We start from the raw sequence: 14,147 nt of genomic DNA, 5'->3' as shown, positions 1-14,147 counted from the left end.
CCAAGATGGAGGATCCCCTCTGAGTCATACCCATAATGCAATGCCACATTACCGTATTAACTGGTGTACCAGGACATTGAATATCTGATCCATTACCTTAAATACTGGTGAATGTGAACCCTTAATATTTGGCTCCATCTGGTGGATAACTTAAACATTACATCCCAGATTACTATAAACTCGAATGTTGGAGGTGACTGATTTTAAAACTGATCATATCTCTGGTGTACAAGGGCGCTGTGCTATTACTCTGCTATTCCTTTAAAGCCTCAACCATTCTTGTGTGCAACTAGTCACACATGTTTTAATGACTGGTAGATCCAAAATGACCCTTAATTGGGGCCCCAATCCCTGCAACAATTTCTGTTCATATCAATCTGGGATTGTTCTCTTTAGAGCAGAGAAGGCTCAGAGGAGATTTGATAGAGGCGTTCAAAATCATGAGAGGTCTAGACAGAGTAGAGGGAAACTGTTCCCATTGGCGGAAGGGTCGAGAACCTTGAGTATTGTGTGCAGTTTTGGTCGCCTTATCTGAGGAAGGATGTTCTTGTCATGGAGGGAGTGCAGCTAAGATTCACCAGACTGATACCTGGGATGGCAGGAATGACGTACGAGGAGAGATTGGGTCGATTGGGCTTATATTCGCTGGAGTTTAGAAGAATGAGAGGGGATCTCATTGAAACTTATAAAATTCTAACAGGACTAGACAGACTAGATGCAGGAAGGATGTTCCCGATGGTGGGGGAGTCCAGAACCAGCAGTCACAGTCTAAGGATAAGGGGTAAGCCATTTAAGACAGAGATGAGGAGGAATTTCTTCACCCAGAGAGTGGTGAACCTGTGGAATTCTCTACCACAGAAGGCAGTTGAGGCCAATTCATTAAATATATTCAAGAAGGAGTTAGATATATTTCTTAAGGCTAAAGGGATCAAGGGATATGGGGCGAAAGCAGGGACAGGGTACTGAATTTGGATGATCAGCCATGATCTCATTGAATGGCAGAGCAGGCTCGAGGGGCTGAATGGCCTAATCCTGCTCCTATCTTATGTTTCTATGAAAGCCCCTTTAAGGTGCTGGAGGTTTTGGAAGTTCTGAGGGTGCACATGGGGTGCAAGAAGGACAGGGATGAAGTGGATTGATTAAATTGGAAAACGAAGAGTTAGATATATTTTCTTAAGTACCTGAAGGAAAAAAATTTGCAGGGCTACGGGGAAAGGGCGGGGGAGTGGGACTTCCTGAGGTGCTCTTGCAGAGAGCCAGCATGGGCTCAATGGGCCGAATGACCTCCTTCTGTGCTGTAACCATTCTATGATTCTATGACTAGTCCACTGTAATCAAAGACACGCACATCCCAGCTGGTCCAAACCTATAGTCCGTTTGGATCACTCTGAAAGCAATCTCCACATCGCAACACAAACGAATCATCTGCCTGGTAATTAGGACCAACATTTGGGAAATTGCCAGGCTTCTGGAGACGTTTTGGCACTCTGGGGTGTGAACAAACACAAGGCGTGGAATTCCTACATTCACTGCTAACATTGCTTCCATTATCTCTCTCTCTCCCAAAACCAGGGAGGTCTGCCCTGTCACTTTTGTCACGTTGACTACACTGGGCCTCTCTATGCGCAGAAACCACATGTTCACTGGCAGGCTAACGTGGCAATAATGCACACTTTGTTGTAATGACCGTATCCATTACTAAGTTTACTTCGGTACCGATCAAACTAAATCAAAAGCCGTGAGCCGAGGCTTCCATTTCCACGTGGGGGCCGACACGGTCCATGCACGGATACGGACGGGCTTTTTTTTGGTAATAATGCACAGGTCTGTCGGTGAGGCGTAACATGTATGATGTTGCAACAAAGAATTACACAGATGGTACTGTTAGCCTAGTAAATTTCAAGAATATCCTGGAAATTACACTGATAGTACTTGGCCAGGAAGCAAAAGAAAGACTTGCACTTATGCAGCATCTTTCACGACCTCAGGACGTCCCAAAGCGCCTTACAGACAATGAGGCACTTTTGAAGTGTAGTCACTGACATGAATCAGTCATTCATGAAAGAAAGACTTATGAAATAATACTGAGTGGCCTATGGGTGGCGCTGTCCAGGGAGAGTATAAATACTCGGGCATGGGCCCAGCTTGCGCAGGACATTCTTAGCAGAAACTAGTGAAGGACACAACTAGACCTCCATGTTGAAAAACAGTTAATTAAAGCTTTGTTTAACGCTTAGACCAAGTGCCTAGTAGTTTTCTTACGTCAGTCACTGTTGTAATGTACGAAACACGGCAGCTAATTTGCGCACAGCAAGCTCCCATAAACAGAAATGAGATGATGACCAGATAATCTGTTGGTGGTTGAGGGATAAATATTGGCCAGGACACTGGGGATAACTCCCCTGCTCTTCTTTGAAATAGTGACACGGGATCTTTTACGTCCACCTGAGGGGGCGGACGGGGTCTCGGTTTAGCGTCTCATCCGAAAGACGGCACCTCCAACAATGCTAGCACTCCCTCAGCACTGCACTGGGCGTGTCAGCGTAAATTTGTGCTCAAGTCTTTGGAGTTGGACTTGAACCCGCAAGCTTCTAACTCAAAAAGACAGAGTGCTACAAACTGAGCCATGGCTGAGAACACATTGCATTAACAGCTCTGGGCTGGTCCTCATTAACCAAGGTGCTTAAGGCATTAGTTGGCATTACTGTGCTAACCAGTTCTTGTTTATTCCGCAGGGTATGGGTTCTTCTCTTCTTAGGCAGTCCCTCGGAACCGAGGATGACTTGCTTCCACATTAAAATTGAGTTCGCAGGTGACTGATGAGCCCAATGTGGGACCTACAGTCTCTGTCACAGGTGGGGCAGACGGTGGTCGAAGGGGCGGGTCGGTGGGGTGCTTGGGTTGACTTGCGCTCCTTGCACTGCCTGCGCTTGGCTTCCGCTTGCTCCCGGCGAAGAGACTCGAGGTGTTCGGCGCCTTCCCGGATGCTTCTCCTCCACTTTGTGCGGTCTTGAGCCAGGGATTCCCAGGTGTCAGTGGGGATGTTACACTTTTTCAAGGAGGCTTTGAGGGTGTCCTTGAAGCGTTTCCTCTGCCCACCTGGGTCTCTCTTGCCGTGTCGGAGTTCCGAGTAGAGCGCTTGTTCTGGGAGTCTCGTATCGGGCATGCGGACAATGTGACCCGTCCATCGGCGCTGATTGAGCGTGGTCAAAGCTTCGATGCTGGGGATGTTGGCCTGAGCAAGAACACTGACATTGGTGCGCCTATCCTGCCAATGGATTTGCAGGATCTTGCGGAGGCAGCGTTGGTGGTACCTCTCCAGTGCTTTGAGGTGCCTGCTGTACATGGTCCATGTCTCTGAGGCATACAGCAGGGCGGGTATCACTGCTGCTCTGCAGACTATGAGCTTAGTGCCGGGTTTGAGGTCCTGGTCTTCAAACACTCTCTTCCTCAGGCGACCGAAGGCTGCACTGGCACTCTGAAGGCGGTGTTGGACTTCGTCGTCGACATCTGCCCTTGTTGACAGTAGGCTCCCGAGGTATGGAAAGTGGTCCACGTTGTCCAAGGCCTTGTCGTGGATTTTGATAATCGGGGGGCAGTACTGTGTGGCGGGGGCAGGTTAGTAGAGGACCTTTGTCTTATGGATATTTAGTGTAAGACCCATGCTCTCATACGCTTACGGTGAAGGTGTTGACGATGGTTTGGAGTTCGACCTCAGAGTGTATGGGTTAAACTATTATTAGCAGCAGTTGTGCTCACAAGGAATTCCTGTTGGTATTGAAAGGAATAGCCAAGCCCTTTCCAGCAATGACTAAGTTGAGAGGCGCTGCCTGGTATGAAATTGAGCCCTACAGACCATTTTCCACCCTGGAAGATTTTCAGATGCATCATCCCCTTGCACTGTACAAACAATGGTGGTCCACACAGAAGATCAAAAAATGGCTAACATCAATATGGAGGTTGGTTTATTTACATTAAACTACAAATCCCTGAAGGAAAACTTTCAACTTGCCTGTGTCTTGGTGTTCTTTTAACCAAGGTATTAAGTTCCTAAACTTCTCAAAACAATGAGGAAGATGTTAAGGTACGCATTGTAATTTTCTGCTGATGTCTTTCATTATCTTAGGCCAGGGTTTATTGCCTCACAATACTACAAGCAACAAAGGGGTAAAAATGCCAAAACAATTTCTTGGCAAACTGCAAATCACGAAATTATACTTTCTCTCCCCACAGTTTTCTATCTTTTATAGTTAATGGATGGAAAAAAATATCACAGGCCAGGAGTGTCAAAGAGCAGCGCTTTGGAATTTTAACCTCAAAATCCCCTCACAAGTGATACATCAAGAGGACCCGAGCCACTAATGACACAGTCCTTTCAACCAATATAATTAACATTTGTTGATGTAAAAACACAGACAACCAAGGCTCGCATTCACCAAGCAGTTGAAGCCTGACAACTCTCATTTGAAGAGGATTCGGAACAACAAGATGCAACTATTTCACCAGTTCCAGGTGCCACATGCATAAAATGCAGCAAGTCTTTCTGTAAAAGCTGTGTATAAGACTGCACAAGATAATATAGATTTATTCAATTGAAAGGTACCTGCAATGGTCCTCATTTTCATCTTTACCTAACCGATACCTAACCACTTAAATTATCTGTGCTTCTCTCCTATTCCTTTCGTCCTGGTGATAACCTCCATCCTGGGCTTTGGCCTTTCACCCCGGTTTCCCAATATAGAAAAATATTATTCGGAACGTCCAATGGATTGAGTACGAGCTCAATTTCAAAAACGATTCAGCCCGTTAGGCATCCAGGTTCCACATCTTCCCCATGTCTCATTAAAAGCTTACTCGCCCGAAATGTTTCAAAAACCCAAATTCAAGGGGAAAGAAAATTCAAATCTGTAAACCATTCGACGTTGGCGTTCAACAGCACAACAATTCACTTGTTCCATGTTGCAGCATCTCTCTTTCTGCAAGGGTCAGTTCACCTAATTCTGCGAGCTGAATTGATGCCTGAATTGGAACAGAACATGAAAGGACTGGCTGAAGGTAAACAGGGCTCCTTTCAAGCACTGGCAATCACCATTCCAAATCTCTTTATCAAGCAAAACAAACAGCCAACACAAAGGGTTGAACAAACAAACATGGCTCCGGCCAGTTTAATGAACAATTTATACAGTAAAACCTTGACGAGGGCTTCCCCTCCCCCAGCCACCCACTCCAGCAAGACAGTTAATTGAGTCGGAATCTGAATTAACTTCCCGAATGTAAACAGGCCTAAGGCTCATCTCAGATCCAGTAAACACAAACTTCATCTTAAACAGAATCGTATCCTCTCACAGATGTCAACAATGATGACTTTAATCTCACCATCAACTAGGTTAGTGGCCGCGACTCGAATCCTGTCGTGAACTGACTTAATGGTTTTGACGTTAAAACATGTAATATTTTGCCCGGCTAGATTCCCAAACTCTCAGAATCATACCTCTCAAAATGAGGAGTGTCCTATCTATTTGAATAAATGTATTTGATCTCTTCCATAGAATGTCTTTGGGAAATGCATAAAGCATGCCATTGTGATGGATGTGCTATAAAGAGGGCGTTTCCAGCAATGTTTCCGCTAGACAGTGAACCGTAGCTTACTGTAAGAAATCGTCATTCAGCTGTCCCGGAGTATTTTTGCAGGAGTTGGATAGTGTTGTACAGACAGGACTCTTGTATGTACCTCAAACATCTGTGAAGACTGTCAAACATGTAAGGCCCTGTATCATCCCACTGGGCTGATACACGATGTCTGGAAAAGTCTAGGCTGCCTCCAAATTGATAACATCTGCATGACATCCTCCACACTACAAGCGAACAGCTACAGCACTGCTCCATTCACCAGTTCTCGAGCAGGGCCTGCAGGAAACTGAACCCTGCGCACCAACTCGCCCAGCATTAAATCCACTCCCTTAAAAAAGAAAGGCTCGCATTTCTACAGCACCTTTCACGACCTCAGGACGTCCTAAGGCACTTTACAGCCAATTAAGTGCTTTTGAAGTGTAGTCACTGTTGCAATGTAGGATACTTGGCAGCCAATTTGTGCACAGCAAGCTCCCACAAACAGCAAGGTGATGATGACCGACCGGTTAATGTTTTGTTCGTGATGTTGGTTGAGGGATAAATATTGGCCAGGACATCCCGGGAGAACTCCCCTGCACTTCTTCGGAATAGTGTCCGTGGGATCTTTTACACACAGCTGAGAGGGCAGACTGGGCCTTGGTTTAACGTCTCATCCGAAAGACGGAACCTCCTCCTTAATATCGCCCAACTTCACCCCTGCCTCAGCTCATCTGCTGCTGAAACCTTCATCCATGCCACTCTTACCTTTAGGCTTGACTATTCCAATGCACGCCTGGCTGGCCTCCCACATTCCACCCTCCATAAACTTGAAACCATCCAAAACTCTGCTGCCTGTGTCCCAACTCTCACCACATCCCGTTCACCCATCACCACTGCGCTCGCTGACCTACTTTGGCACCCGGTCCGGCAGCGCCTCGATTTTAAAACTCTCATCCTTGTTTTACAATCCCTCTATAGCCTCGCCCCTCCCCATCTCTGTAATCTCCGCCAGCCCTCCAACCCTCTGAGATCTCTGCGCTCCTCCAATTCTGGCCTCTTGAGCCTCCCCAATTTTAATCGCTCCACCATTGGCGGCCGTGCCTTCAGCTGCCAAGGCCCTAAGCTCTGCAATTCCCCCTCCCTAAACCTCTCCACCTCATTACCAATGTTCCCCCTAACTTTTTTTTGATGCGCGGAGCCTTTAACGGGCTACGTGGCCCATTCAAAATTTCACGCATGCGCGGATCCTTGTACTGAAAAGCCGGTAAGCGGCCTGCGCGAGACGTCCAGACAGCGGGAACGTTGCTCCCTACCCGTCTTTTCTCCTTTAAGACGCTCCTTCAAACCTAACTCTCTGCCAAGCTGTTAGTCATCTGCCCTAAAGAAAGAAGAAAGAAAGACTTGCATTTCTATAGCGCCTTTCACAACTTCAGGACGTCCCAAAACGCTTTACAACTAATGAAGTACTTTTGAAGAGTAGTAATGTAGGAAACACAGCACAGCAAGCTCCCACTAACAGCATATCTCCTTATGTGGCTCAATGTCAAATTTCGTTTGATAACGCTCCCGTGAAGCTCATTGGGACATTTTACTATGTTAAAGGTGCTTTATAAATGCAAGTTGTTGTTGTAAAGGCGTTGCGCTCAAAGTAGTTACTCATCACGGAGACAACAGCGGTGCTTTTAACAAAGAAAAGTCTCACGGTGCTTCAGAAACTGGCCTAAGGGATGGGAGCAGATGCTGAGCCAGGAAGTGGCAGATTAAGAGGAGTGACCAAAACCTTGCTCAGAAAGCGGAGGTTTGAGGGGTTGTGTTTTTTTTTTAAACGGTCGAAAGGCAGAAATGGACCAAATGTGAGGAGCTTATGGACTACTTTATCTCCACGATCAAGACCATCCGTGCAACGGCCTCTTCCTCCTGCCCACCACCTATTCCCTATTCCCAGTCTCCCACCCACAGAGAGGGAGCTCTGGACAGTAGGACTGAGGAAGGCAAAAGTCCGACCACTGAGCCAAGGCGAACACTTAAAATCTGCTCCTAATTTGGAACTAAAATTGATGATCTCACTAAAGCCATTAGATGGCTAATGTGGGGAATGGGGGTGAGGGGGGGCGGATTATATTGATGCAGTATGTGGTACTCCTCCAAGGTTGGGCTGTGTGGATGGATCTAACTGTGCTAATAGAGGCCTGGGAACAGTCAATGCTAACACTACATGCTCAAATTAGAAAACTGTTCCATTCCCCAGCACAAACATCATTCACCTTCACAAGATTCATAACAATGTATAAATTAAGTCACGGTACAGTTGAGGTTTCCTTAGCTCTTAATCATGTCATCTAGCTTTCTGACCTCTTATTTCATATCCTGAATATTTCAAAGCTTTTTGAATCACTCAACTCTAGTAATCCTTTATACGATTATGAAGATTACAATTTATGACAAATCTTTGGACCAATCTGGCTGTACGCTCAGCTGGAGAAACACTGCACCAGAGACACGCTTTACTTTAAAGAAAAAACCTTAAGGTGGCAGCATGGTGACACAATGGCCCCGATTTTAACTCCAGGCGGATTCCCCGCTCAGGCCCGAGTTAAAATTACAGCCGGGTCTCAGTGATGTCATCGGGCCGCAACATCCAAATGTAAAGAAGGACCCTGATGGCTCCGGGCGCGTGTCCTTTCTGCCTGCTCGGGACAGCAGGCTAAAATTGCAGATGTTGCGATCATGGCGGCTTTCGGACAGGTAAGACCCAGGGCGGTTTTAACTGCCCGCCCACCCGCCAGGTTTCGGCTGAGCGAGTCGGGTTAACTCACGTGGAGCAGCACATGGTTCACATCCAAGTCGATGAGTTTCTGATACCTTCCTCAGAGAGGTGTTGAGCAGAAGCAACTCTTGAGGGGGAAGCAGAATTGGAGAAAGTGTTGTCCAATTCTGGCCTCTTGCGCATCCCCGATTTTAATCGCTCCACCACTGGCGGACATGCCTCCAGCTGCCAAGGCCCTAAGCTCCGGAATTCCCTCCCTAAACCTCTCCGCCTCGCTATCCCTTTTTCCTCCTTTAAGACACTCCTTAAATCCTACTTCTTTGACCAAGCTTTTGGTCATCTGCCCTGATATCTCCTTATGAGGCTCGGTGTCAAATTTTGTTTGATGACGCTGCTGTGAAGCATCTTGGGACGTTTTCCTATGTTAAAGGCGCTATATAAATGCAAGTTGTTGTTGTTGTCGTCGCCGTCCTTGGCCTGCTCTTTTGCGCCTCCTAGAGGGTCATTCAGAGCAGCACTAGAATGTTCACCTTCATCACACAGATCGATCATAGGGCGGTGACAGTGAGGGCATTGGATGAGAATAATTAAGAAAATTCAGTTGCCTTTGGTTAGAGAGGGGATAAACCAACCAGGCTCACCTCCTGAACGCTACCCAGTGCCCGCTAATGGAAACTGCACGTGTGTGGACATTGGGTGAGAACAGGATTGGGCTCGGCCATGATTTTCCCCAGTTGACGAGCCAGTACTCATCTCTTGGTTCACACATGAAGAATGGCCACTTGAGCAAAGCACCAGAGGGAGGCCAACGTTGTGTGGAGCTATATCCTACCAACGAGTTACAACCTTCTGAAGAAAATTGATTGGGTAAAGGGGAGAATAGTGATAGAAAACATATGGGGATGTGGAGATAAATTGATAGAAAATATATGGGGATCGGGCGAGAAAGTGGAGTTGAGGCAGAAGATCAGCTATGATCCTATTGAATGGCGGGGCAGGCTCGAGGGGTCCTGTGGCCTACTCCTGCTCCTAATTATTATGTTCCAAAAGGAGGAGAAAGAAAAAATAAATCTATGAACTAATTAAGTGCCATTCCATAGGGTAAAGTAATCCACGTCTGACCTTTATCAATATAGTTATGATGTATTAGTTTATGACAATACCAAGTCTTCTTGTCTTCTGCTTTGTTCTCAAGGGGTGAATAATACTGCCATGGCTGCAGTTACTGTCCATCCAAACTTGCCCTGGAAAAGTGGTGGTGGGCCATCTCCTTGAACCGCTGTAAGCCACACAGTGATAGTGCCCCCTGTACCTAGTCTACATTACAACAGTGACAACACTTAAAACGTATTTCATTGGCTGTAAAACACTTTAGGACATCCTGAGATTGTGAAAGGCACTATATAAATGCAAGTCTTTCCTTCTTTACAAAATAGTAATTCTAACTAATAATTATGAAAGGTTTTGATAGAGTAGACACGGAGTGTTTCCACTTGTGGGGAAAAGCAAAACTAGAGGCCATCAATACAAGACAGTCACCAGGAAATCAAATAGGGAATTCAGGAGAAACTTCTTTACCCAAAGAGTGGGGAGAAGGCTCTACAGATGGTGGTGAAAGCTGCACAACATACTATAGGAATTAAACTACCTGCTGTCCAGGATATCTACCCCGAGAGGTGCCGGGGGAAGGCCCTGAGAATCATCAAAGACGCGAGCCACCCCAGCCACAACCTCTTCGCCCTGCTCCCGTCCGGTAAGAGATACCGAAGTATACGGTCTCGTACCAGCAGGTTTCGAAACAGCTTCTACCCCCAGGCCATAAGACTCATGAACGAATAATTTATTATTATTTATTACTGTTGTTTTATTTATTATTACTGTATTTCTATTAGTATTTTTATTATTGCTATGCCATATTTATTCCAATGTTGGGAGGACTTGTAAAAATCAACATTTCATTGTGTAGTACACATGTTTGCTGCATATACGACAAATAAAATTGAATTTGAATTTGAATTAGAATTAGAATGTGGAACTCGCTACCACAGGGAGTGGTTGAAGCGAATAGTATAGATGCTTTTAAGGGGAGGCTGGATAAGCATATGAGGGAGAAGGGAATAGAGGGTTATGCTGATAGAGTTAGATGAGGAATGACAGGAGGAGGCTCGAGCGGAGCATAAACACCGGCACGGACTGGTTGGGCCGAATGGCCTGTTTCTGTTCTGTATATCCGATGTAATCCTATGTACGATTAAAGCAAGTGGGTTATGGCTGCTACTTTAAGGTGTCAGTCTTGGCTCAGTGGGCAGCAATCAAAAAGTTGTGGGTTCAAGTCCCACTCCAGAGACTTGAGCACAAAACTCCAGGCTGACACTCCCAGTGCGGTGCTGAGGGAACGCTGCACTGTCGGAGGTGCCGTCTTTCAGATGAGACGTTAAACCGAAGCCCCGTCTGCGCTCTCAGGTGGATGTAAAAGATCCCATGGCACTATTTTGAAGAAGAGCAGGGGGAGTTACCCCCCCCCCCCAGTGTCCTGGTCAATATTTATCCCTCAAACAGATTATCTTGTCATTATCACTTTGCTGTTTGTGGGACCTTGCTGTGCATAAATTAGCTGTCGCGTTTCCTATACTACAACAGTGACTACATTTCAAAAAGTATTTCATTGGCTGTAAAGCGCTTTGGGACGTCCTGAGGTCGTGAAAGGTTGCAAGTCTTTCTTTTACAGAACCTTCTCCGATTTGTGGCAGATTGTTGAACAGTATTACGTCGTGTACGTTGAGCTTCTCAAATCCCACCATGGCAGTTTGAGAATTTGAACTTCGTTTCAAAAAGCGGGTATCAGTAAACGTGACCGTGAAGCGGTCGTTAAAAAAAAAAACTCAACTGGTTCAGTAATGTCCTTCAGGGAAGGAAACCTGCCATCCTTACCCGGTCTGGCCCAGATGTGACACCAGTGGTTTGACTCTTACTTGCCCTCAGGGCCGCACAAGCCACACAGACTTAACTAACTACCGGGGTGGGCAACAAATGCCGGCCTTGCCAGCGACTCCCACATGCCCAGAATGAGTTTATTTTAAAAGTTTGATGAGCTGTCAATTTGACTGAAAGCTGGGAAGAATTCTTGTAGCCTGTTCTATTGCACTTGTTGGATACAACTTTCGAGACACGTTTTGAGTTTGGCTTACAGCAGCAATGGGAGCCAGCTGTGTGCACTGGCCAAATGGTAGGGGAACACCATTCAAAGAAACTCCCTCTCTGGCGTGTGCAATTGACAGTCAGCAGACAACGGAATGATTGGACAACTGCCCCAACCATCTAAAGAAAATCAGACCAAAGAGATCCTTCAATCTTTTCAAATTCAGCTCACAGTGTGCAGCTCAAAGAAAGGGTCACTCGCTGGTTTATTGTAGGGAAAGCTTGTGAGGGGAAACAATTTTTTAAAAAGTTAGAGCTCTCGGCCGCACAGACGAAGAAACATTAGTTTAGCGAGATTGAAGGGGCGATGACAGTAACAATAGCGCGGAGTTGCGCAGAGGACGTGTTAATACTTGCCATAAGTAGAAAGAGGCAGGATATACTGAGAGACAGGCAAGGCAAGACTCACCAAACCCTCGCATGTGGACACTGCGACCGAAGAGGCACTCTGGTTCCTTATATATCCCTGATAGAAGCAGTTCGCGGAGGTCGGGTTCTCTGTGACACCCTCCGTGCCCAACGTTTGCACCGTGAAACCTTTGGCCAGCAGGTTCGAGGGTCTTAAGTCGAGGTGCAATTCTTGCCCGGGAAAGGACAGCTTGTAGTGCAGGGAATGCAAAGGCGCCGATCTTTCAGCCCGGCTCTTCTGCAGCTCGTCCGGCATGTAACCTCCGCCGACATCAACCTCAACAGGTGTCACCAGTACATAATCTGCAATGAGACAGACTTTGACAGTGCATGTCGGTGGATTCAAATTTCTCCCCGAACGCTGTGCAAAATGGCCCGATACCCGATTTCAAATCCTTGTGATGTGATTTTCGATGTATTATTAAGATTGCCACGTGCTGCAATCAATGACTTTTAGACAGGGATTTTTGTGGCGAGATGATTAGTGTTAAAAAGAATCACTGATTTAAGTGCCCCTGCTGACAGCATCCGAGACCCAGGATATCTGCAAGTTGGGCAAAGTCAAAAAGCATATTTTTAAAGGAATAAATTAACCCCCTCCTCCCCAGCCTCAATTTGATCACCCTGCTTATTCCAGGTGGGTTAGGTTGCTGCAAGTTTAAAAGATTTCCAACACGGACCTGTCTCTTTTGTTTAGTCTCAGCTAGGCACTGGGAATCGTTCATCGAAGGGAATCGTTCATCGAAGGAGAGTTTCACTCCCCCCACCCTCCCACAAAAAGTTTGGATAGCTGGAAGTTCCCAGCTCCGGCAGTCAGCCAGAGGCTGGATTGAGAAAGTGGATCCCAGCCCCAGATTGATGTTGGTGTCCTTGAGCTAGTAATCGAGTCTCTCTCTGCCTGTGTGTGTGTGTGTCTCGCTCTGTGAGTCTTTCTATACCTGTCTGTGTACGTGTGTCTCTGTGTGCGTCTCTATCTGTCTTCGTGTGTGTCTCTGTCTGTGTGTCTATCTGAGTATCTCTGTCTTTGTGTGTCTCTGTGTGTCTCTCTGTGAGTATCTCTCTGTGTGTGAGTGAGTGTCTGTGTGTCTCTCTGTGAGTATCTCTGTGTGTGAGTGTCTCTGTGTGTCTCTCTCCGAGTATCTGTGTGTATGAGAGTGTCTGTCTGTGTCGCTCTCTGAGTATCTCTCTGTCTTTGTGTGTGTCTCTATCTGTGTGTCTATCTGAGTATCTCTGTCTTTGTGTGTCTCTGTGTGTCTCTCTGTGAGTATCTGTGTGTGAGTGAGTGTCTGTGTGTCTCTCTGTGAGTATCTCTCTGTGTGTGAGTCTCTGTGTCTCTCTCTCTGAGTATCTCTGTGTGTGAGTGTCTGTCTGTGTCGCTCTCTGAGTATCTCTCTGTCTTTGTGTGTGTCTCTATCTGTGTATCTCTCTGTCAGTATCTCTCTGTGTGTGAGTGAGTGTCTCTGTCTGTGTGTCTCTCTCCGAGTCTCTGTGACTGAGTGTCTCTGTGTGAGCGAGTGTCTCTGTGTGAGCGAGTGTCTCTCTCTGTTAGTGTCTCTCTCTGTCTGTTACACATATGAAACACACTCTGTAATTCTCACACTTGCATTAGCGCGAACATAGCTGCATTTAAATTGTGCAATTAAATATAGATATTTACAAACCATCGTTTATTCCAGTGCTCTCAGGACGGTGTGGGGACCTCTGACTTTCAGGAGTCGCGCAACAGAAGTGCAAGATCTGCGAAATGGAGGGGGAAAAGCAAGTGAAATATTACAACAGGTTAAAGTTTAGCACATAAATAAATCTAAGAGCAGCACTTGCTGTGCGTGATCGCACTGTTTACGATCAGGGTGTCTCTTGGAAGAGATGTTACATATATATAAATAAAAAGCACGTTTCAAGCTTGCACTTAAGAAACAAAAAAGGATTGAATTCATAGCACCTGCCTGCAGAACATTGCCAAGCCAGAACGCTGTAAAGAGCTGCAGTGCCGAGTTGCTGAGCGGTGCAGGTAGATCCCATATCGCCAGGAAAAGACCATCCATTTTTTGCACTTCTTTCACACACGAAAAAAATAAATGTTTGTTTTTTTTTAAAAAAAATGCAGCAGCCTGTTACCTCCTGGAACACGAATGCACGAGTGAGCTTTGCAAACTGGGGCTCG

At 46.2% G+C, this 14,147-nt stretch overlaps 1 protein-coding gene across 1 annotated transcript in view; it reads right to left on the bottom strand.

Annotated features, from left to right (window-relative positions):
- Positions 1 to 12,239, bottom strand: part of adamts18 (ADAM metallopeptidase with thrombospondin type 1 motif, 18) — a 293,677-nt gene extending 281,438 nt beyond the window's left edge. Inside the window, exon 1 of the mRNA XM_085992058.1 lies at positions 12,097 to 12,239. Coding sequence (XP_085848184.1) covers positions 12,097 to 12,239 — 143 coding nt within the window. The remainder of the gene's footprint in view (positions 1 to 12,096) is intronic.
- Between the last annotated feature and the right edge of the window lie 1,908 nt (positions 12,240 to 14,147).

The sequence above is a fragment of the Somniosus microcephalus genome, chromosome 6, assembly GCF_052327205.1.
Source record: "Somniosus microcephalus isolate GS21.2 chromosome 6, FLI_Smic_1.0, whole genome shotgun sequence".
Taxonomy (NCBI): domain Eukaryota; kingdom Metazoa; phylum Chordata; class Chondrichthyes; order Squaliformes; family Somniosidae; genus Somniosus; species Somniosus microcephalus.
Note: the sequence above shows the minus strand (reverse complement) of the source record. Positions and strands in the feature narration are given on the sequence as shown.